Below are 24,184 nucleotides of genomic sequence, written 5' to 3'. Positions count from 1 at the left end.
TGCACAATCGGTAGCAGATATGACCCCAATATGCACAATCGGTAGCAGATATGACCCCAATATGCACAATCGTTATCAGATATGGTCCCAATATGCACAATCGTTATCAGATATGGTCCCAATATGCACAATCGTTATCAGATATGGTCCCAATATGCACAATCGTTATCAGATATGGTCCCAATATGCACAATCGTTATCAGATATGGTCCCAATATGCACAATCGTTATCAGATATGGTCCCAATATGCACAATCGGTAGCAGATATGGTCCCAATATGCACAATCGATAGCAGATATGGTCCCAATATGCACAATCGGTAGCAGATATGGCCCCAATATGCACAATCGGTAGCAGATATGGTCCCAATATGCACAATCGGTAGCAGATATGGCCCCAATATGCACAATCGGTAGCAAAAATGACCCCAATATGCACAATCGGTAGCAGAAATGACCCCAATATGCTCAATCGGTAGCAGATATGACCCCAATATGCACAATCGGTAGCAGATATGACCCCAATATGCACAATCGGTAGCAGATATGACCCCAATATGCACAATCGGTAGCAGATATGACCCCAATATGCACAATCGGAAGCAGATATGACCCCAATATGCACAATTGGTAGCAGATATGACCCCAATATGCTCAATCGGTAGCAGATATGATCCCAATATGCACAATCGGTAGCAGATATGACCCCAATATGCACAATCGGTAGCAGATATGACCCCAATATGCACAATCGGTAGCAGATATGACCCCAATATGCTCAATCGGTAGCAGATATGACCCCAATATGCTCAATCGGTAGCAGATATGACCCCAATATGCACAATCGGTAGCAGATATGACCCCAATATGCACAATCGGTAGCAGATATGACCCCAATATGCACAATCGGTAGCAGATATGACCCCAATATGCACAATCGGTAGCAGATATGACCCCAATATGCACAATCGGTAGCAGATATGACCCCAATATGCACAATCGGTAGCAGATATGACCCCAAAAATGCACAATCGGTAGCAGATATGACCCCAATATGCACAATCGGTAGCAGATATGACCCCAATATGCACAATCGGTAGCAGATATGACCCCAATATGCACAATCGGTAGCAGATATGACCCCAATATGCACAATCGGTAGCAGATATGACCCCAATATGCACAATCGGTAGCAGATATGACCCCAATATGCACAATCGGTAGCAGATATGATCCCAATATGCACAATCGGTAGCAGATATGACCCCAATATGCACAATCCATAGCAGATATGACCCCAATATGCACAATCCGTAGCAGATATGACCCCAATATGCACAATCGGTAGCAGATATGACCCCAATATGCACAATCGGTAGCAGATATGACCCCAATATGCACAATCCGTAGCAGATATGACCCCAATATGCACAATCGGTAGCAGAAATGACCCCAATATGCACAATCGGTAGCAGAAATGACCCCAATATGCACAATCGGTAGCAGAAATGACCCCAATATGCACAATCGGTAGCAGAAATGACCCCAATATGCACAATCGGTAGCAGAAATGACCCCAATATGCACAATCCGTAGTAGATATGACCCCAATATGCACAATCCGCATCACCTGAAAAAGAAAAGAACAACCCATTTACTCACCTACAGCCAGAAGACCTTCTTTCCCGACCTCCTGTCCCGACCTCATTGTGGCGCGCAGCGCCCGCGATCCTCTTCCTTCCCGACGTCACGACGAGACTTCCTGCCTGCATGCAGAGAGCAGGGCTACTGGAAAATGGCCGCCCGAAGCCATGCACTGCAGACTCGAAGTCTGCAGAACAGGGCTCCGGGCGGCCATCTTACCGTAGCCCTGCCTGCTGCTCCGTGCTGCCGCTGTGTGAACTGACTTGGCGTCTTTTAGACGCCTGAAGTCAGTTCACTCCAGGGGGTGCTTTGGGGGTGCTTGGACAATTCTAGGGGGTGCTCGAGCACCCCCAACAGTGGCGGCTCCAGGATTTTTTTTTAGGGGGTGCTATGCAGGTGCTGGACCAATTTGCGGGGGAGCTGACGCGCGCCGCGGCAAAAAATGGGTGTGGCTACAACCTGTGGCGCGCCAAGCGCGCCGCGACGAAAAAAAGGGCGTAGTCATGGCCGGATGAGGGCTGGGCTAACTGTAATTTAAAGTGAACCCAGGGTGAGAGTGATATGGTGGCTGCCATATTTATTTCCTTTTAAACAATTTTAGTTGCCTGGCAGCCCTGCTGATCTATTTGGCTGTAGTAGTGAACTGCATTACACCAGAAACAAGCATGCAGCTAATCTTGTCAGTTCTGACAATATTGTCAGAAACCCCTGACCTGCTGCATGCTTGTTCAGGGTCTATGGTTGAAAGAATTAGAGGCAGAGGACCAACACGGCAGCCAGGCAGCTGGTATTACTTAAAAGGAGATAAATATGGCAGCCTCAATATTATTCTCACCTCGGGTTCCCTTTAAAAGTGCAACGCAAAGACAGAGGGCCCAAGCTTTGGTGACCCTTTTCCCAGAAAATTCACATAATTGTGCAGGTTTTCTCAAGAAAATACACGTAATGTGAGCAGATTTTAACAAAAAACACGTCCAATGACCCCAATATGCACAATCGTTATCAGATATGGCTCCAATATGCACAATCGGTAGCAGATATGACCCCAATATGCACAATCGGTAGCAGATATGACCCCAATATGCACAATCGTTATCAGATATGGCCCCAATATGCACAATCGTTATCAGATATGGCCCCAATATGCACAATCGTTATCAGATATGGCCCCAATATGCACAATCGTTATCAGATATGACCCCAATATCCACAATCGGTAGCAGATATGACCCCAATATGCACAATCGGTAGCAGATATGACCCCAATATGCACAATCGGTAGCAGATATGACCCCAATATGCACAATCGGTAGCAGATATGACCCCAATATGCACAATCGGTAGCAGATATGACCCCAATATGCACAATCGGTAGCAGATATGACCCCAATATGCACAATCGTTATCAGATATGGTCCCAATATGCACAATCGTTATCAGATATGGTCCCAATATGCACAATCGTTATCAGATATGGTCCCAATATGCACAATCGGTAGCAGATATGGTCCCAATATGCACAATCGATAGCAGATATGGTCCCAATATGCACAATCGGTAGCAGATATGGCCCCAATATGCACAATCGGTAGCAGATATGGTCCCAATATGCACAATCGGTAGCAGAAATGACCCCAATATGCACAATCGGTAGCAGAAATGACCCCAATATGCACAATTGGTAGCAGAGATGACCCCAATATGCACAATCGGTAGCAGATATGACCCCAATATGCACAATCGGTAGCAGATATGACCCCAATATGCACAATCGGTAGCAGATATGACCCCAATATGCACAATCGGTAGCAGATATGACCCCAATATGCTCAATCGGTAGCAGATATGACCCCAATATGCACAATCGGTAGCAGATATGACCCCAATATGCACAATCGGTAGCAGATATGACCCCAATATGCACAATCGGTAGCAGATATGACCCCAATATGCTCAATCGGTAGCAGATATGACCCCAATATGCACAATCGGTAGCAGATATGACCCCAATATGCACAATCGGTAGCAGATATGACCCCAATATGCACAATCGGTAGCAGATATGACCCCAATATGCACAATCGGTAGCAGATATGACCCCAATATGCACAATCGGTAGCAGATATGACCCCAATATGCACAATCGGTAGCAGATATGACCCCAAAAATGCACAATCGGTAGCAGATATGACCCCAATATGCACAATCGGTAGCAGATATGACCCCAATATGCACAATCGGTAGCAGATATGACCCCAATATGCACAATCGGTAGCAGATATGACATCCAATATGCACAATCGGTAGCAGATATGACCCCAATATGCACAATCGTTAGCAGATATGACCCCAATATGCACAATCGGTAGCAGATATGACCCCAATATGCACAATCCATAGCAGATATGACCCCAATATGCACAATCCGTAGCAGATATGACCCCAATATGCACAATCCCTCTCTCTCATCTACCTGTGGCTGTGCAAGGCTGCCTCCCTTCTAACAGAGCGATCCATCTCTGCTCTGCTTCCAAGACCCCGCTGCCCGCTGAGAGGGGGCGTATCGCTCCTGGCCCCGCCCCTTTTGCGATCCGAATCACTAATTTTGATGATTCGGATGATCGACTCATAAAATAGATTCGGATCAAAGATCCGAATCGTTCATGATCCGGACAACACTACTGGAGGAGGAAGTGGGGGGTGTGTCCAGTCAGTCTGCAGTGTGTCTAACGTGATCTTTCTCTCTTCTTCATATCCAAAAACAATATAAAATTAAAAACAATATAAATATATATGATGTGTTTCTTATTTTTCCATAGTATTGGGGGATCCATTCCTATTGTCTTCTCATACTTCTCCGAGTTCCTAGCCCAGGAAAAGAGAGGCGAGCACCTGAGCTGGTTGTGTATGTTCTGGATGATCGGGGGTATCTATGCTTCAGCCATGGCCTGGGCCATCATTCCTCACTACGGTAAGGTAGTATCTCAGGCACCGCTGTCATTATTTAGGCAGCAATTTCACTTTCAAATGATCTAACTGACAATTACAGCCTACATACTCTCTATCCATTTGTATGTCCACTAAAGATACATTTCTTCTTCTTCTTTTTCTTGGCTTCTGTTTTTATCTGGCCAAGCTGCATACAACTCGTGGCTTATTCACCACACTCAAAATATTAAAGAGGAACTGTCGCGAAAATCTTAAAATTTAAAACACATACTAAAGTACATTTCTCCCAGAGTAAAATGAGCCATAAATTACCTTTCTCCCATGTTGCTGTCTCTTACAGTAGGTAGTAGAAATGTGACATTAATGACAGGTTTTGGGCTAGTCCATGTCTTCATGGGGGATTCTCAGCATGGCCTTTATTCTTTATAAAGACATTCTATGAAAATTATTTATACAAAGATGCTGGCCAGCCTCCCTGCTTACGGCACACTATTTTGGCAGTTGAACAGAGCAACTGCCATTCACAAAGTGCTTTTAAAAATAAAGAAAACCCTGAGAACCCCCCTATGAGAAGATAGGCAGTAATGTCACATTTGTACTACTTACTGTAAGTGACAGCAACATAGGAGAAAGTAATTTATGGCTCATTTCACTCCAGAAGAAATGTACTTCTTATTTGTATGTGTTTTAAATTTTAAGATTTTCGCGATAATTCCTCTTTCAAGACAAGTAACTATTACAACAGCTGACCAAACGTGGCATAAACATGCGCAGATGGCCTGTTTGCGTTCCAAGGGCTTGATTATCATGCGATCTGCTGTGTGTGAAGGTTTGCGCGTGTAAAGGATTAAGTTCGTGTGTAAGCGAAGGTTTGTGTGAAACATTGATTTACACGCGAACGTAATACTTTATGCGCGCAAACCTTCACGCACGGCAGATCGCGTGATAACTGCCGTGATAGCAGCTGTGATAGCAGTTATCACGCTTTTGTGAATCAAGCCCCCCCCCCCCCACACACACACATGCTTCCCGTGCATTCTTCATTCCCTAAGACTGTCTGTCTCTGGTTTGTTTTCTAACTCATGCTGTTTGAATGGGTAACAAAGGAAAGCTAGAGAAACAAATTGCTTTACAGAAAGTTTAAAAAAAGCATAGTCAACTTTAACCCGTTAGCACCTTCAAACAAAAATTTTTGACCAGCATCTTCAAACAAAACTTTTTGTTTAAAGAATGCTGTGCATTGTAAACCTTTACCGGCAAATCTTGTTTGCCTGCCTAGTGCAGTAGGCACCAGGGAGCAGTTATAGTTACCTGTTCCGGACGGCTTCTTCTCTTCCTCCACCCACAGCTCTGAACATCCAACAGGTCTTCTGGGTCCCCGATAGGGGCGTAGCAATAGGGGTTGCAGAGGTTGCGACTGCATCTGGGCCCTTGGGCCAGAGGGGCCCCAAGGGGCCCTCGTTCAACTACAGTATTAGCTATCTATTTGTCCTGTGCTCATAATAATCACTTCTATAGATATTTTGAATAGTTGTAATCATTAACAAGCTGTTCCCCACCCCCTTCTTACACCTCTGACACTGTAGTTGCCATTGGCAGGTTTTGGTGCACCGTATCAATTGTTCTGTATAGAGTGCTTGTGGGGCCCCATTGTAAAACTTGCATCGGGGCCCAGAGCTCCTTAGCTACGCCGCTGGTGCCGGATCACATGATATGACATGATTGGGATCCAGGAGACCATGTCAGGGTTACAGCACCACTTGGTGGTGGAAGAGACTCTTTCATCACCCCTCTTCCACCACCAGGTGGTGCTGTAATGCCACACGGTCTCCTAGACCCCGATCCAGTCATATCATGTGATTGGAATTGAGCAGAGATGTCGGGGTTACCGGTGGAGGAGAGAAGAAGCCAATCCAGTTGTCCGGACAGGTAACTATAAAAGCTCTCTGCTGCCCACTCTGCATACCCTGCTAGCCTGCAAGGCTGGGGAAGGCACACTTCCTCAGAGGCAGGAAAAAATTGGCCCTGCAGCCAAATAAAGTTTTACTTTATTTGGCTGTTAAAGGGTTAAAGCAAGCCATTTCTAACAGGCAGAACCCACAGTTTTATTTATCTATCTGACTCAATAGCATAAGTCAGACAGATGGTTCGAGAAAAATTGTTGGAGTATTAAAATGTTTGTAGCTGAAAACCTCTGCAGGTAAAACATTTAAAAAGATTTAAATAAAAAAAATATATATTATTCAATGTCCAATCCAGTGACAGTTTATGGAGTTATTTAACTAATTGTTTTACAAGTGAAGATTTGTTAGAAGAGAAAAATAATGAAACCTTGTTTCGCCCCTAAGGTTGGAGCTTCCAGATGGGTTCAGCCTATCAATTCCATAGCTGGAGAGTGTTTGTGCTGGTCTGCGGCTTTCCTTCTGTATTCGCCATTGGAGCTCTGACCACCATGCCAGAGAGTCCACGCTTCTACTTAGAGGTAAGGAGGGTCTCTTCAGGGCTGGTTTAACCCCCAATGGGGCCCGGGGCAAAAGAAACCTGGGGCCCCCATCCCACTGCCCAGATGCCAACGCGCCCCCCCCCTTCCAGAATCCCAACCTCCCCCCTAATTGTTCCACGCTGATGAATATAACCACTAGCGGGGACCCAGCACGACAGCAGCATTTGTAGTTTACCTGTCTTGGCTGCTGTGCTAGAGCTGCTTGCCCATCTTTATTCCACTTCCTGTGTGACCGGGCGCATCATATCATGTGTAACATTCGCTGGGTCACACACAGGAAGTGGAATGAAGATGGGCAAGCGGCTTCAGCACAGCAGCCAAGACAGGTAAACTACAAATGCTGCTGTTGTGTTGGGGCCCCGCTAGCGGTTATATTTATCAGCGTGGAAGAATTGGGGGGGGGGTGGTGTTGGGGTTCTGGCAGTGTGGGGGGGGGGGGGGTTGTGGCCACAATTGCCCCCTTGCCTTAATGCAAGAGCCAGCCCTGGGTCCCTTTAAAGAGAACCCGAGGCAATCCTTGGGTTAAAACACCACATACTTACTGAAAAAGAGGGAAGCCTCTGGCTTTTCTAGAAGCTTCCCGCCGCTTGCCGGGTGGTAAACATCCGGGCCATGCTCCTCTTCATGCATGAGTGTGTCCGTGCTGCACCTAAGTGAGCTCAGCCGTGGCATGGAACTACTCGTGTAAGGCTGTGCTCGTTCCTGAAGAAGAGCGTGACCCCGATCTTCATTCTGACAAGCCCTTGTTGGATTTCTTTGGGGGTCCACGAGCAGCAACAGAGAACTGGAGGATGGTGTGGAAAGCCTCTACAGGATCCAGAGGCTTCCCTCTTAGGTAAGTACAACAAAGCCCCCTTATCCGGAACTCAGGCCACCGGAAGCCTCTACTAACCGGCATGCCTGAGGGATAACGGGGACTGTTGTTTCGGGCAGGTTTGAAGGCATTTAAATACTTACCGAGCCTCCAGCAACGTCTTGCAGCCTTTGTGCAGCCCTTAACGGCTTTCTGGCACCGTGCACGGAAGATGGCGTGTCAGGTCAGAGTGTTCACAAAGGACGCCGGAAAGCCACTACGTGGTGCAGAAAGGCTGCAAGGCATCACTAGAGGCTCAGTGAGTATTTTTTTGGGGGGGAAGTTTGTGCTTTTTCAGCACTCAAGCAACTGCTTTTTCAGTTGCTCAAGCAACTGGCTAGCACATGTATCCGGCATCAGGTGATCAACGCCGGTGCCAGATACTGGGGACTCTTCTGTATGTGGAATTTACTACTTGCCAACTGACTCTGGCTCTGTTGGTGGGGAGAAAAGGGGGGTGAATCACTCGTGTGTTGAGTTGTTCGGCCCTGCAGCTTGGCCGTAAAACTGCAGTGGCCATTTTAGTAATAAATGTCCTGGTCACTAGGGGGGGTTAACACCGCAATCCTCAAGTGGTTAAGCAGAGTGCAAGAACCGTATAGACTCCCTGAACTTACTCATGATAATACTGGAATCCTTCTCTGTTCTCCTCCTTGGGGAGTCTGTAATGTATGCTGTTGTAAGCCCCACCCCATCTACTACTAAAGCTCAAATGTTCCTACACTAAAATTAATATATTTAACACAGTTCAATAGAGGGCCTGGCACAGAATAATTATAACAGATTTCAGGGTCTGATTTCAAAGAATAACACCAGACACAGAAATGGGACAGACTGGCTTTCAGTCTGGCTACGATGAACTCCAGTACTCCAACAGCCAATTATTTTATTTGTTCATGTAACTGTGCACAAATTGCGGTAAGGTTACGTAAGGATTGTATAATGGTGTATAACTCTATATTATTCTTACATAGTTTTTTCTGATTAAAGAGCATAAATACGTTCGATGGTGCCGGCTTACTTCTTTTTCTGCTACATAGTTTTTAAATGCAGCACCTGCCTTAGGCACCAAGCTCCTTAGGGCCTCCACACAAGTCAGGGACTGAAGAGGTCACGAGTTTGGCATAAGTACAGTATGAAAATGTAAGATGACTGACATTCATTTTAGCCCAGAGCTCCATTTTACCTAGGATTAGGTTTCACTGTAGTAAAATATCAGTAATATTTACCAATGTTTTACTATGCTCATTACAACTGGAAATATAATTTTGTTTTCATTGTTATAGACAATATCTTGCCCTTTTTATTACCGTTATTTTAAAATGTTGGCTATACCCCGTGCCCATTTGTCCTGATGCCCTTATTTGATGTATGCCATTATAACGTGTCTTCCGATCCAGAAATTCTTATGTAGAAAGTGCGCCAAGTGCTGGAATTTTATTTTTAGACAACAGCAGGAATGGATCATTTGACCCAAACTGGAACAGTTTTTTAAGGTTCTCTCTAAGGATTGTAATTCTTAACCACTTTCTGCAATACAGACACTTACACTCACCTCAAGGATTATTAGGAACACCATACTAATATGGTGTGTGACCCCCTTTCGCCTTCAGAACTGCCTTAATTATACGTGGCATTGATTCAACAAGCTGCTGAAAGCATTCTTTAGATATGTTGGCCCATATTGATAGGATAGCATCTTGCAGTTGATGAAGATTTGTGGGATGCACATCCAGGGCATGAAGCTCCCATTCCATCACATCCCAAAGATGCTCTATTGGGTTGAGATCTGGTGACTGTGGGGGCCATTTTAGTACAGTGAACTCATTGTCATGTTCAAGAAACCAATTTGAAATGATTCGAGCTTTGTGACATGGTGCATTATCCTGCTGGAAGTAGCCATCAGAGGATGGGTACATGGTGGTCATAAAGGGATGGACATGGTAAGAAACAATGCTCAGGTAGCCCGTGGCATTAAACAATGTCAAATTGGCACTAAGGGGTCTAAAGTGTGCCAAGAAAAAATCTCCCACACCATTACACCACCACCACCACCAGCCTGCAAAGTGGTAACAAGGCATGATGGATCCATGTTCTCATTCTATTTACACCAAATTCTGACTCTATCGAGACTTATCAGACCAGGCAACATTTTTCCAGTCTTGAACTGTCCAATTTTGATGATCTCGTGCAAATTGTAGCCTATTTTTCCTTTTTGTAGTGGAGATGAGTGGTACCCGGTGGGGTCTTCTGCGGTTGTAGCCCATCCGCCTCAATATTGTGCGTGTTGTGGCTTCAAAAATGCTTTGCTGCATACCTCGGTTGTAACGAGTGGTTATTTCAGTCAATGTTGCTCTTCTATCAGCTTAAATCAGTTGGCACATTCTCCACTAACCTCTAGCATCAACAAGGCATTTTCGCCCACAGGACTGCCACATACTGGATGTTTTTCCCTTTTCATACCATTTTTTGTAAACCCTAGAAATGGTTGTGCATGAAAATCCCAGTAACTGAGCAGATTGTGAAATACTCAGACCGGCCCATCTGGCACCAACAACCATGCCATGCTCAAAATTGCTTAAATCACCTTTCTTTCCCTTTCGGACATTTAGTTTGGAGTTCAGGAGATTGTCTTGACCAGGACCACACCCCTAAATGCATTGAAGCAACTGCCATGTGATTGGTTGACTAGATAACTGCATCAATGAGAAATTGAACAGGTGTTCCTAATAATCCTTTAGGTGCGAGTATAAATTATGAGATGATTAATTGTACAGCGGTTTGCAAAAGTATTCAGCCCCGTTGAAGTTTTCCACATTTTGTCATATTACTGCCACAAACATGAATCAACTTTATTGAAATTCCACGTGATAGACCAATACAAAGTGGTGTACACGTGAGAAGTGGAACGAAAATCATACATGATTCCAAACATTTTTTACAAATAAATAACTGCAAAGGGGGGTCGTGTGCATGATTATTCAGCCCCCTTTGGTCTGAGTGCAGTCAGTTGCCCCATAGACATTGCCTGATGAGTGCTAATGACTAAATAGAGTGCACCTGTGTGTAATCTAATGTCAGTACAAATACAGCTGCTCTGTGATGGCCTAAGAGGTTGTCTAAGAGAATATTGGGAGCAACAACACCATTAAGTCCAAAGAACATACCAGTCAGGTCAGGGATACTTCAAGGGGGCGAATACTTTTGCAAACCACTGTATGGGCCTGATTCACAAAGCGGTGCTAACAGTTAGCACGCTGGTGAAAAGCCCTTTATCACGCCTAAACTCAGTTTAGGCATGATAAGTTTTGGTGTGATAAGTTTAGGCATGATAAGTTTAGGAGTGATAAGTTTAGGCATGATAAGTTTAAGCACCAACTTTGTTAGCACCGCAGTGCACAGCTGATCAAAAGTTTTGCGCTAGCAAAGTCTGGTGCACTTCGCATAGAGTTTAATGGCGCTGCTTTGCGTGCGGGACTTTGCGCGCGATCTAAACTTATCTAAACTTATCACGCCTAAACTGGCTTTTCACCAGCGTGGTGCAATAATCACGCCTAAAGTCTCTAACTGGGTTAGCACCGCTTTGTGAATCAAGCCCTTTGTGCTTTACTGAAGGTAAATTAAACCCAGAACTGAGTCTTATATTTTTGCATTCAGTTTAAAGATTTCATTTTAGGCTTCTTTATAAACACAGACAAATCTGCCCTTCTACTTGAAAAAATGAAATAGAAGTAATGGCCATTTCATCTTTCCAGCACTAAATTCTTATCAGAAGCTTATTTTACAATTTCTCAGATGTTTCAGCTTTTATTTACTTTTTTTTAGGAAACCGGACTGAATTCTACAAGCTGTTCAACAAGCTTATTTGCATAGATAACAATTCTAATGTTGAAACTCTTCCTGTACTAGAAAACAGAAAAACATTTCAGACAATTTCTTAGTATGGCTAGTACTATATGTGCATATGTGTATCTCCAAATGTCACTCCAGGTACGCTGTTAGTTTTTGATTTTACCAAAATAATCAGCAATCCAACTTTTTTGGTTTGGTAAAGGATCTTTCGCAAGGAAAGCCTTACTCTCAATGGAAAGCCATGCACTGTGCTCTTGGCATTCAGCAACCGCCGCTCAGAGAGTGCATATTGAATAAGCGATTGACATTACCCACATGTGCATGACTGTTTTTGGTGATGTCATTCTTTTCAGTTCCCCATCAGGTCCACAGCCCTCCTGAGTGCTCTCATTGGCCAGCCAGATTTTAAATTGATTGGCTAATTACTTGTATAGTTCCTATTTAAGGAGGAGTTGTTCCTCTACTTGTTTGTATGGCTTCTGGCTTTGAAAAAGAGCTACTGAGCTTGAAACAGCGGGCTGTCAGCCGCTAAAGCCATTTTTTATCGATGACTTGTCATTTTTTATGACTTTTTCAATAAAGAGCAAATTATTTACTGAAGGTGGTGCCTGCTTCGTCTGGATCTGCATCTTTGGATCATTGGTACAGTGGTCTTAAAGCTACGGCACACCCCATATCCTTTTGCATGGGTGCTCCTCCATTTCTGTTGTTTTTGCTAGAAAACAGAAAAACATTTCAGACAATTTCTTAGTATGGCTAGTACTATATGTGCATATGTGTATCTCCAAATGTCACTCCAGGTACGCTGTTAGTTTTTGATTTTACCAAAATAATCAGCAATCCAACTTTTTTGGTTTGGTAAAGGATCTTTCGCAAGGAAAGCCTTACTCTCAATGGAAAGCCATGCACTGTGCTCTTGGCATTCAGCAACCGCCGCTCAGAGAGTGCATATTGAATAAGCGATTGACATGGCCCACATGTGCATGACTAAAAAAAGTAATGATTAGCCCATTCTTTGAGAATGGAGATCTTTAGTGATCCTGAAATATTGGATTTCTGATAATCAAATATTTGATAAGGAACAAAGGTGTGCTTACTGGAAAATCCTTTGATTCTTAGATTTATGTCATAACTGCTGATGTCACTTTCATAAGGACAACATTTCTTGACCTTCCACCCTTACCTCCTCAAGGCAGACGGGGGGGCGGGGGGGGGGGGGGGGGGGGGACTGATTATTTGTTGATACCATGACATTTTTACTGTTATGTTTATTGATGCCATAATCTTTTATCTTTTACTTGGTAATATATTCTGGACTTGTAGTACATTCGGTATAGCCTATGTTCTACAAGCTGTTGGGTAATTTGCTGGTCCGGCTGTGGTTCTGTTTTTCCTCTTTTTCAACAGTGTAGGAACTTCATTTGTATTTCACTGAACCATACTTTCATGTACTAACACAAGTGCTTTATGTATCTTGTTCCAGAATGGAAAACACGACGAGGCCTGGATGGTTCTCAAACAAGTCCACGACACCAACATGAGGGCCAAAGGTCACCCAGAACGGGTCTTTTCCGTAAGTAGCCATTTTGCTTTAGCAAGGATTATGGTTAAACCCTACTCCTGCTATATGGAAGGGGTCTGTAGTATCTACATGGGTACTCTCTCTCCAGCCCTTCAGAACTCAGCACCCATCTATGGTGGTGAGGAGCTAGGGACCTGTGATTCACTGTAGCAGGTCACAGAGCTGTTAAATATGCAACCGTGGTAAGCACATACTATTTTTAATTTATTGCATTGCAGATGTAAACAGATTCAGCAGTGTTCATCTTAAGTATGGATACATTGCATAAAGTGAAAATATTCGGTATGACATGCTCCATTTTTGCTTTGTGGTGTATTTTGACCAAAATCCTATTTGTGTACAGTAATGGTCCACTTCCTGCCAATTTTCCAAGCTGTCTAAGCACCCTTAGAGATCGTGCAATAATCATCCAGCTACTGTAGCGAAGGCAACATAGGCCCATATGCAATTATCTTTTTCTCCTGAGTTTTCTCGTATGAGATTTTTCATCTTCTCTTTAAAATAACTTTTCAGCACTTTACAACTGAAAAAAAACACCAAAAAGAAGTTGAAATAGTACCAGCAAAATTATTTTGAGTATTTCCTTGCTTGCTGGTTGTTTAAAGGGCATTTTATTGATGAGGTGTGAAAATATCACCTAGGAGAATTGCATATGGGCCATAAGGTAATTTCTTTACTTTGTGTGTGTAGCACTTATGAAGTCCAGATGAAGACAAATTTGGGAAAGGGAGAAACAGGAGTATAAATCAGCAGAAGAAGGGAATATTGCAAGTTTAAAGGGGAACTGAAGAGAGAGTTATATGGAGGCTGTCATGTTTATTTCCTTTTAATCAATACCAGTTGCCTGGCAGCCCTGCTGGTCTATTTCTCTGCAGTAGTATCTGATTAAAACCAGAAACAAGCATGCAGCTAGTCTTGTCAGATCAGACTTATAAGTCTAAACCACTGAAACACCTGATCTGCTGCATGCTTGTTCAGGGGCTATGGCTAATAGTATTAGAGGCAGAGGATCAGCAGGGCTGCCAGGCAACTGGTATTGTCTAAAAGGAAATAAACATGACAGCCTCCATATACCTCTCTCTTCAGTTCCCCTTTAAAGAAACAATTACAAGTCTCTGAATTAGTGAACTAATAAAATGTTTTCACACCCTATCCGTTAATTACCTTTTATGGCCTTAGGCTTAGGGCCCGTTCAGATCAGAAATGCGGATGGCCATGCGTGCGGAACGCGTGCGGACCGCAACGCGTACGAACGCATGGCCATCCGCGTTTGTGTGCGTTGCGTGGCTGATCCCATCACTGAAAAGTGAATGGGACAGCCACGCGTTTTTGCAAAATCTGCGTGCAGCATGCGTTCCCGGACCGCACAGGTCCGGAACGCATGCTGTGTGAACATCAGACATTGCACTCTATGCAATGTCTGATGTCGTGCGTTTTGGCCACCTGCACGCGTTTCCAAAACGCGGCTGGAAACGCGTGCAGTGTGAACGGGCCCTAACTACAAAAAAAAAAACAAAAAAACCCTGAACATTAGTTATCCCAAATTAACTGCAGTTTGATATTCTTGATACCTACAGTATGTTTTGGTATAGGTGTCACTCGGTAAATGCTCAAAATGTATTTTAAAGAGAAGATGAGAACATCTCTCTCGAGGAAACAACTCAGGAGAAAAGTTTATAGAATACTTTTTTTTTTAAACAAGATTACATCAAGTGCTGCTGACATTTCATCTTGCAATTAGCATATCACTCTATACCCCTCTCATGCTTTCAACTTGTGCTACATTTTTGACACAGCAATAGGCCCCGTATACTTGCAAGAAGCTGTCAGAGGCAATGCCAAGCCATTTGTATTCCTAAAAACATATTCAAAAGTAACGACATAGTAGAACATACATTATTCAGGATACCTTTTTTACCTTAATTATCCTGGATTCAGTGTTAGAAATTCTCCTTATATCTATTATTTTCTGTATTGTTATATATCTCACCTTCCTAGTAATGCTTAGCTTAGGCTATGATGTAATTCAGTCTTCTCGCCAGAGCTCTCTGGGAGATCATGTGAACTTTACAGCGGGAAAATAAAGCATTTCACAGTGATTTACCTTGCCAACTGTAAAGATGCCAGCATCACTGCCAAATTTAACCCTTTGCACTCCTACGTCAGAGTATGTCCGACATTTGCATTTTCCTGCATGGCTCCAATGTTGGCTATAGTCTGACATAGTAAAATTTGCTGCTGTTAGATGGCGCTGTTGGCGAATAAAATCCGGCGCAGCGTCACTCTCTTCAGATCGCAGTGTTGGACCAAGTCCGGCACTTTGATTGCCGCCAACCCCATCCTCCGCTACTGCGGAATGTAATGTAAATATTGTGGGTTAATTTGGACGTTTTGTAGGGGCATCATTCTGGATCTGGTCCAGCATGACATCACCATATGTGGACAAAATTCAACACTTTGATCTTCTTCATTCCCAAGTTGCGCCATGTAATGACAATATTACACTGGTGCATGCGCAATAGGGTGGAACTACTGTACGCAAGCTGGCACTGGCCCCGCCTCCCCTGATGCCAGGTCACCTATGAATATTGTAAAAAATAAAACATTTTCTCTTTCAATGTATACAGGACCACACTCTCTGCACCCAGCTGGTCTGTAGATACAGACCAGTCCGTACTGCCAGACTCCAGCAGGAACACCACTCCTAAAATACACTGGACAAAAACAAACTTGGAGACGGCACACAAATGGCTCAGCAATTCAATCTGTAATTGGAGCACACAGAGATACACACGTTTCGGGCGTTGCCCTTCCTCGGGTGTGAAGAAGGATAACACCTGAAACATGTTGTGTGTACCCCTGTGTGCTCCAAATACAGTTTGAATTGCTGAGCCATTTGTGTGCCGTCTCCAAGTTCCTCTTTCACTCTAATTTATTCAAGATTCTTGTGAAACTGGGCCATTCCACTTTAACTGTGGTGGAGATAAATTGGTAAGCCTTGCTTGTTAAGTTGGAAGTGTTTGTTTCCAGGTCACACAAATAAAGACCATAAAGACGGAAGATGAGCTGGTGGAGATCCAGTCGGATGCAGGAACGTGGCACAGGCGCTGGATGGTTCGCATCCTCAATTTGTCACAGCAGGTATGGCCATGTTACTGCACTTATCTAGCCAATAACAGAGCACTTAGAGATGTTGATGTCTTCTGTTCTGGGAAATGGCTGCCGAGGGGGATGTTCTCCATAAGGACACAATCATTCCGAGTGCTGTATGAAGTATTGCAGCCCTGCCATCCACTCCGGTATCACTTATCACGGTTTCTGTTAACATTTCTAATGTAGTCAGACTTCTACATCAGACATAATAACAAAGTTAAGGGGATGATTATCACTAGAAGATTTTACTGCAAATTATGTCATAGAGCATGTCGGGATTTGCCATTTGCTCTTAGTTTCTATACAAAGAGCTGTAATGCATTATTCTCACTCTAGTGGCCTAATTGTCTCCCAGGAAATGGAAGACGGAAGTTTTTCTTATTGCATAACAACCATAATCCCCGCCTTGGAAGATAACTCCTGGCAGTTATACTTGGATTCTAATTATTTTGCCCAGGCTATGGACTTATGAGTATGTTTGACTACTGCCATTTTCTAACTATTGACCCATCTCCATACTTGTAGGTATGGGCCAATTTCCATCAGTGCTTTGCTCCAGAGTATCGAAGGGTCACTCTTATGATGATGGCTGTGTGGTTCACCATGTCCTTCAGGTAAGAGATAACATGTTCCAGTATCAAGTATTCAAAATGTTTACTCTGCTGAGATCTTCCTCAAAATGGATCCAATTTATCGAAGTGTGAAAATGCAGAGCTGTTTTGCTGATTTTACCCCAGAAGAGGTTCCATCAGTGAAGCAGGAAAAAAAGGGCGCAGGACCCGTTTTTTTTAAAAACGGTGCCGCCATAGGCGCCTATAATAAAAGCTGCACTTTACGGCATGACACAGAAATTTTGGCGCATGGAGGCCGCTAGTGGACACCGAAATTTGATTTCTTTGTTTTAAATTGCGGCTTTTAGAATGGCCACAATATGCGGCTATGAAGGTAAATTTCCGCGCCCAGAGGCACCCGCCTAGCGGAAAGAGGCTGCAATAAGGTAAGATGCGGTGCCAGGAGGTGCCCAATTAGCAGCAAGAGGGGGCAATTTTGGTAAAGTGCCCATTATGCAGTGCTGCAATTTAGTTTTCCGCAAGTCTCCCGCGCCCATGATCCTATCAGCCGCCTCTATCCATATATATATTCTAGACATATGACTATAGTAGGTATTAGATTGTAAGCTCCTCTCAGGGACAAGACTGTGTACCCTGTACAGCGTTACATAGTTACATAGTTATTTGGGTTGCAAATAGACTTACGTCCATCCAGTTCAACCAGAGAACAAAGTACAACACCAGCTCGCTCCCTCACATACCCCTGTTGATCCAGAGGAAAGCGAAAAAACCCTTACAAGGCATGGTCCAATTAGCCCAAAAAGGGAAAAATTCCTTCCTGACTCCCGATGGCAATCAGTTAAAATCCCTGGATCAACATCATTGGGCATTACCTAGTAATTGTAGCCATGGATGTCTTTCAATGCAAGGAAAGCATCTAAGCCCCCTTTAACGACTTCCTGTGGCAATGCATTCCACATCTTAATCACTCTTACTGTAAAGAACCCTTTCCTAAATAAATGGCTAAAACGTTTTTCCTCCATGCGCAGATCATGTCCTCTAGTCCTTTGAGAAGGCCTAGGGACAAAAAGCTCATCCGCCAAGCTTTTATATTGCCCTCTGATGTATTTATACATGTTGATTAAGATGTTGGCGCTATACAAGTACTAAATAATAATAAGACGGAGCAAACGGAGCCCAAATTACAAATACAAAACAAACAAAAAAACAGAGACAGTGGAATTACATCTTACCCCTGAGTCCATGGAGGCCTGGGGGTAACAGTAATTAATGCTGCCAGGAAATTTGCATTAGGTGGGTGAAACATTTTTCATTTTCAGCTTCAACCCGCACCCAAATTTCCCAGCGCCCCTTTTGCATGTATGCGTGACAAGATGTGATATAACACTTGTCCATCATGTGACAGCACAAGACAGCAGATTGAGAAGATCAAGGATCACTGGGACAGATTTATCAAAGCCTTACCAACAGTTTTTTTTTAACCAGCAGGGGGAACTGTTCTGCAGGATAATAAGAAACTTCTTAAATCCTACTTAGTAGTGGCAGTTTAGAGTAAATTTCTAGAGCTGCACTACAGTTAAAGCAGGCCATACATTAGCCGACCAACCAACCAATCGACCATCCAATTTGATTATTATAATCAAATTAAATGAAAATTTGTGCTGCCAAGTGCATGCCCGACTGACAAAGCTACCAATTTGGGGACAGAAATTGGCCGCACGGTCGATCGCACAAGCTGGAAGATGTTGGGCCGAAGTTGGTTGGTCGGGTGTGCGGCGGTACGGTGGCCGAATTGCGAACGAGCGACCAGACAATGAAACCTTTGCCGCTGCCGCCTCAAAGTATAAATGTATGTACTGTGTGTGCATTTATACATTACCTGTCCGGTGTCAGCCTCCATGCGGTTTCCGTCCATCTTGCCGGGTTCCACATACACGTCAGCGGCGCATAGCGTCTGATGTCAGACGCTATGTGCCGCTAGCGTGTATGCGGCTGTTACCCGGCGAGATGGACAGACACCATACGGAAGAAGCTACAGGACAGGTAATGTATAAATGCACACACACTACATACATTTATATATTTTGGGGGCAGCGGCCGGGTGGACGCGGCGGGCTCAGCCGATTCCCTGATGATTTCATGCTGAAATCGGACGGGAATTGGCCTGTAGTGTATGGGCAGATTCGACCAAGAGACAAATTTATCTCTAATCAGATTCGATTACAGACAAATTTGTCTCTTGGTCGAATCTGCTCATAATCTTCCAATGTATGGCCACCTTAAGAAAAGTGCAAATCCATCCCTTAACCTGCGCACACTGAGAAGTGTTTAATAGCACTTCTACAGATTGTGCAGTGTAGATCTAGACATCATTTGTGAAGTGCTCCTCCCCTTTTCTGGATTCCTCACTCAGAGCCTGCCCGTACAATACAGCAGATGTATTGGTTACCTCAGCAACAGACATTTCCTTCACACACTGCACTGTCTGAGAAACCTTTCTAACTCCGCCTATTTAAGAACAGTTTTAGGAGGAAACTGCACTATCTAGTGATTTCTTAAAATGTCTGAGACAGTTCTGGGTGGATTTCTAAAAAACAACCAATATTTTGTCTCAGACACTCTTGATAAATGTCTTCCACTGTGTGTACCATATCAGACAGGAGGCAACTTTGAACAGGAAAAGGATTGGGCACTAAGTTAAAGAGGAGCTGTCAGCCATACTATCTCAGAAAAAAACCCACAGTTAAAGTAGATAAATCCTTGCTCTACTTACATAACATATGTATTGCACTGTCCACATTTTTATTTTAGTGATTTTTCTACAGTAAAAAAAAGAGAAAATCCTTCTTAACATTTCCCATTTTAGCTGTGGCTATTTTGAAGCCAACCCTGATGCCATTTCCTCCCTTACTCTCCTCTGCCTGATTGTGTAAGCATTGCCCGCCCTCCACTATAAAATGTGCAGTGTCTCAGCATGAGAAATATTGGCCAATCAGAGAGGAACCGAGGTGTGGGAGGGGAAAACAGGAGGGAAAGAGGCTTCAGCCAATCAGGAAAGTAGAGAAGCAAAAAAGGACAACCCAGCATGCCCTGCAACTTCTTTGTGCGGCAATGTACCATATAAGAGTCAGGTAAACTAGGTAATGATCATTTATCAACAAGAAAAGTAATAGTGATTTTAACTTTTGGATTGCCTGGTTAGCATCCTTATTACTTGTTTACCAGATACAAATCAAGAATTGATGTTTGATTTTATGCCGACAGTTACACTTTAAAGCAGAAGTACTGTAAAAACAAAATGTCCATTAAATTCCATTGCTATCCCTGATTATGTAAGTACCAGTGAAAATTATGTCTGACAAATGCTTGTATCAGACCTGTCACCTCACAGTGATCTGTACTACCTATTAAGCAGCACATAAAACATCTGGGACTGCCGCTTGCTGTGAGCACAGGGCTGAAGCATCTTATTCTCAGACCTTGACAGACATAATTAGCTTGTGCCTCAGTCCATCTTAATGTCCTGACACAGCATGAATACGGTGGGATTCACTCAGGGAATACGTAATGAAATGCCTACACTTATTTACAATCATTTCCTGGACTTAATACCTGTCTATGGACTTAGTGACAGACTGGAAGATTTGTTAGGAGAAAATGGAGCGATTAGGGCCTATGGGTCTCCAGAAGTTGCTTTTCTACAAAACTGACACTTAGCAGTTGCCGTAAACAAAAGGTAATTGTTCACTCTTTCTTCTATAGAGAATTACATTTGAGGACATAAATAGTAATTGCAGCATTGTGCATACTGATTTCATCTCATTTTTTCAAGGTAGCACAGCTATTGTAACTCCTTTTAAACCATGTAGAAGATATCTTTCCCTGTTTACCTTTCTTTCTCTATCTATCTATCTATCTATCTATCTATCTATCTATCTATCTATCTATCTATCTATCTATCTATCTATCTATATACTATACATAGTGGTGCTCGGATACCCCCAACCACGGATTCGAGTAAATCCGATCATGGCAGTATCAAAATCCAGATACGCTGTGATCGTGATCCGGATCACAGTTATCACTTTTAATCACAGTTAAAATCCGAGTCGAACTCAGAATTGGGCATCAAGTCCAGATCACGATCACTGTGTATCCGGATTCTGTGATTGGGGGTATCCGAGCACCACTATGTATATATTATATATAGAGAGAGAGGTAAACAGGGAAAAATATCTTTTACATGGTTTAAAAGGACTTACAATATCTGTGTTACCGTACTTTGAAAAATGAGATGAAATCAGTATGCACAATGCTGCGATTACTCTTTATGTCCTCAAATTTGGTGTTTCTAGCATGTAAGGGGGCTTTGCTATTAACCGCTAAAGTCGGCGGGTTTTTTAATCACGAATACCGACTAGTGATGACGAGTAACTCAGGTAACGAGTCGGGTAATGAGTGCAATCACGAATGCATTTGTGATCGGCATTCGTGATCGAGAGCAGTTTATGATTGTTGATTACGACCTCATGATCGGCAAAAACGACTCGTGATCACAAGGTCATGGTGAGCACCACTGTAGTGTATATACATTTTTTTTTCCTCAAAGCAATCACAGTGAGATGTTCCCCAATGGCTCTCAGAGGCTCTCAGGAGACAAATGTTATCATTTCTGCCCTCCCTGGTCACATGACCGCTTATTGCTATTAGCAGAGCAAGGCATCTGCTGCTATGTGGAGGAGTGACAACAGCACAGTGCACAAAGGATTGACTTCTGGCGGGAGGGGTAAAGAGACAAATATTGCGTTCAGGGCTTGCTATAATTAAAAAATCTGCCATTTGACTGAGCTCAGGGGACACCTGTGCACACGTTTAATTCTCAGCCAAGGCCCGCTGGTATAGCAAATGTTTTGTTATTTGACATCATGACACACAAGAAACTATACATTTGGCAACATATTCACAGTGCTGACTAGGGTTAGGTTACCTCCCTCTCATGGTGCCCATTAACAGTACTATCTCCCGAGTGGTCGACCATAAGATAGATCGGATCGTGTACCATTAATGGTGTAGATCAAGTATTAGTGTGATTGGATCACTTATCATTTTCCCCTCCGTTGGTGTGCCCAAATATTAATTTTCAACCGATTGCAACAATCGCATCGGACGGTTGACTGATTGGGAAAGTAGTTCGTTATTGGGCTCCCCAGGTTCCATACTTACCTGCGGCTTCCTTAACCTCCTTAGCGGTAATTCTGAGTAAGGAAATCCGCAGCTCAGAGCGGTAATCCCAAGCCTGAGTGAGTTATATGCAGGAGCTGCTGTAGATCTCTCTGTGGTATGTTTTTTTTCCTCATTTTTAGGGTCTAAAAGCTTGTGAAAAATTGCACGGTTTTAGACTCTAAGGGCTTGATTCACTAAGACAAATAGCATGCCTTATCCGAGTTAACATGCCTTATCAGAAATAACATGCCTTATCAGAGGTAACACGCCTTATCAAAGTTAACACTCCTTATCAGAATAGAATAGCGAGCGCTACAAACCCGTAGGGGCTCAGGGAAGGACGAGTGGAGCTCTCGTTATTGCCAATTATCAGGCATAAGTTCGTAGTGCTCGCTATGCTACTCTGATAAGGCGTGTTAACTTTAATAAGGCATGCTATTTGGCTTAGTAAATTAAGCCCTAAATCTGAAAATAATCATAACTCCAGGGAGGTTAAGCCCCCTCGAGGCCGCTCGTCACTCCTAAAAGCCTTGCAGAGTCACGCTTCATCGCGCATGCGTGGCCTGGCCAGACGCGCTTCCACCATCGTGCTCCCGTCCCTGGGAGTGTTCGGCATCTGCGCAGTAAGGGGGCTTAAGGAAGCCCCAGGTAAGTATGGTACCTGAGATGCATCTCGTCTCAGGTACACTTTAACAATTGTAATGTATAGAGTGCTTGGGAGGGCCATTGTAAAACTTGCAGTGGGGCCCATAGCTCCTTAGCTACACCACTGGCTGCTTCCACCTAGGACTGTAAACAATGTACACAGTGAGATCTGTTTTAATGCCAATACATTATGGGGGAAGGGGGAGTTGTGGGTTGCAGCGATCTTGTGTCCAGGATTTATTTGTTTGTCTTGTCACTGTGACAAAGTGATCATTCTTCTCCCTTTGGTGGAAAATCACTATTAATCTGCCCGCTCTCTCTCCATACTACATCCATTAATGTTATTATCCATAATTTACCTCTCCTGCCACCCATTAATGAATGATGCCTGGCCGAGCCATTACTCTCTGCACACGTTCATTCTGGGTCCTCCGGCTGTGTAAGAAGTATGGCTGTGATCTTGAATGATACTGAGGAAGAACCTCAGGAACATTTGATCTATGAATTCAGTACTTTCATGAAAAAGTTAAAAACTGAACAGTATGTGGCCACCTCTAAGGCTACTTTTACACATGATGCCACGCGATCGTCCTGTGGCAGGAGAGGGCGGGGCAGGATGATCACACCATTCCCCCCTGCATTATACCCTGAGGCTGATTCCGCCCACAGGGTAATATGCATAGTGTTTCCCCCGGCTTAGTGATGTTCTCCCTGCTGGACAGGATGATCACAGGTTTTGTCAAACCCACAGATTAGAACACCAACTATTTTTAAGTCCAGCTCTAGGGTAAAGTATAGATAGCTATAAACATGAGAAAAAAAGGTACCCTCATGGAGCGACAATTATGGAAAACACCATAAATAAAGTTGCAAGAATATGTCAATTTTATTTAAAGATCAAAAACACGAACATGCTTAAAAACAAGTTAAAAAGTTCCCCAGTTGCTGATTATAATCAGACATCATGGGAAATTACCCAAAGTTTATATAGGCTGGTCAATAATAATATACATATACATATACATTTGTAATATATAATTACACTCAATGGTTAGCCAAGGACTGTGCAAAAAACGATATATCATGTATGAGGTGTGTATAAACACACCATGAATCAGTGTATATGCACCACACCTGGAGTAGCAGTGAAAAAAACAGTGCCCTTAGTGTCTTGGTACAATAGGTCCAAGATTAGTAAAAAGAAATGT

At 43.5% G+C, this 24,184-nt stretch overlaps 1 protein-coding gene across 2 annotated transcripts in view; it reads left to right on the top strand.

Moving 5' to 3' along the window:
• SV2A (synaptic vesicle glycoprotein 2A) overlaps positions 1-24,184 on the top strand; it is a 241,764-nt gene that overhangs the window by 152,041 nt on the left and 65,539 nt on the right. For both annotated transcript variants that reach the window (XM_068253195.1, XM_068253194.1), the window contains exons 4-8: positions 4,464-4,615; positions 6,942-7,075; positions 13,285-13,374; positions 16,414-16,524; positions 17,062-17,150. In XM_068253195.1, the coding sequence (XP_068109296.1) occupies positions 4,464-4,615; positions 6,942-7,075; positions 13,285-13,374; positions 16,414-16,524; positions 17,062-17,150 (576 nt within the window). The remainder of the gene's footprint in view (positions 1-4,463; positions 4,616-6,941; positions 7,076-13,284; positions 13,375-16,413; positions 16,525-17,061; positions 17,151-24,184) is intronic.

This window comes from Hyperolius riggenbachi, chromosome 9 (assembly GCF_040937935.1).
Source record: "Hyperolius riggenbachi isolate aHypRig1 chromosome 9, aHypRig1.pri, whole genome shotgun sequence".
Classification (NCBI taxonomy): Eukaryota; Metazoa; Chordata; class Amphibia; order Anura; family Hyperoliidae; genus Hyperolius; species Hyperolius riggenbachi.
This window is presented reverse-complemented; position numbering and strand designations above follow the sequence as displayed.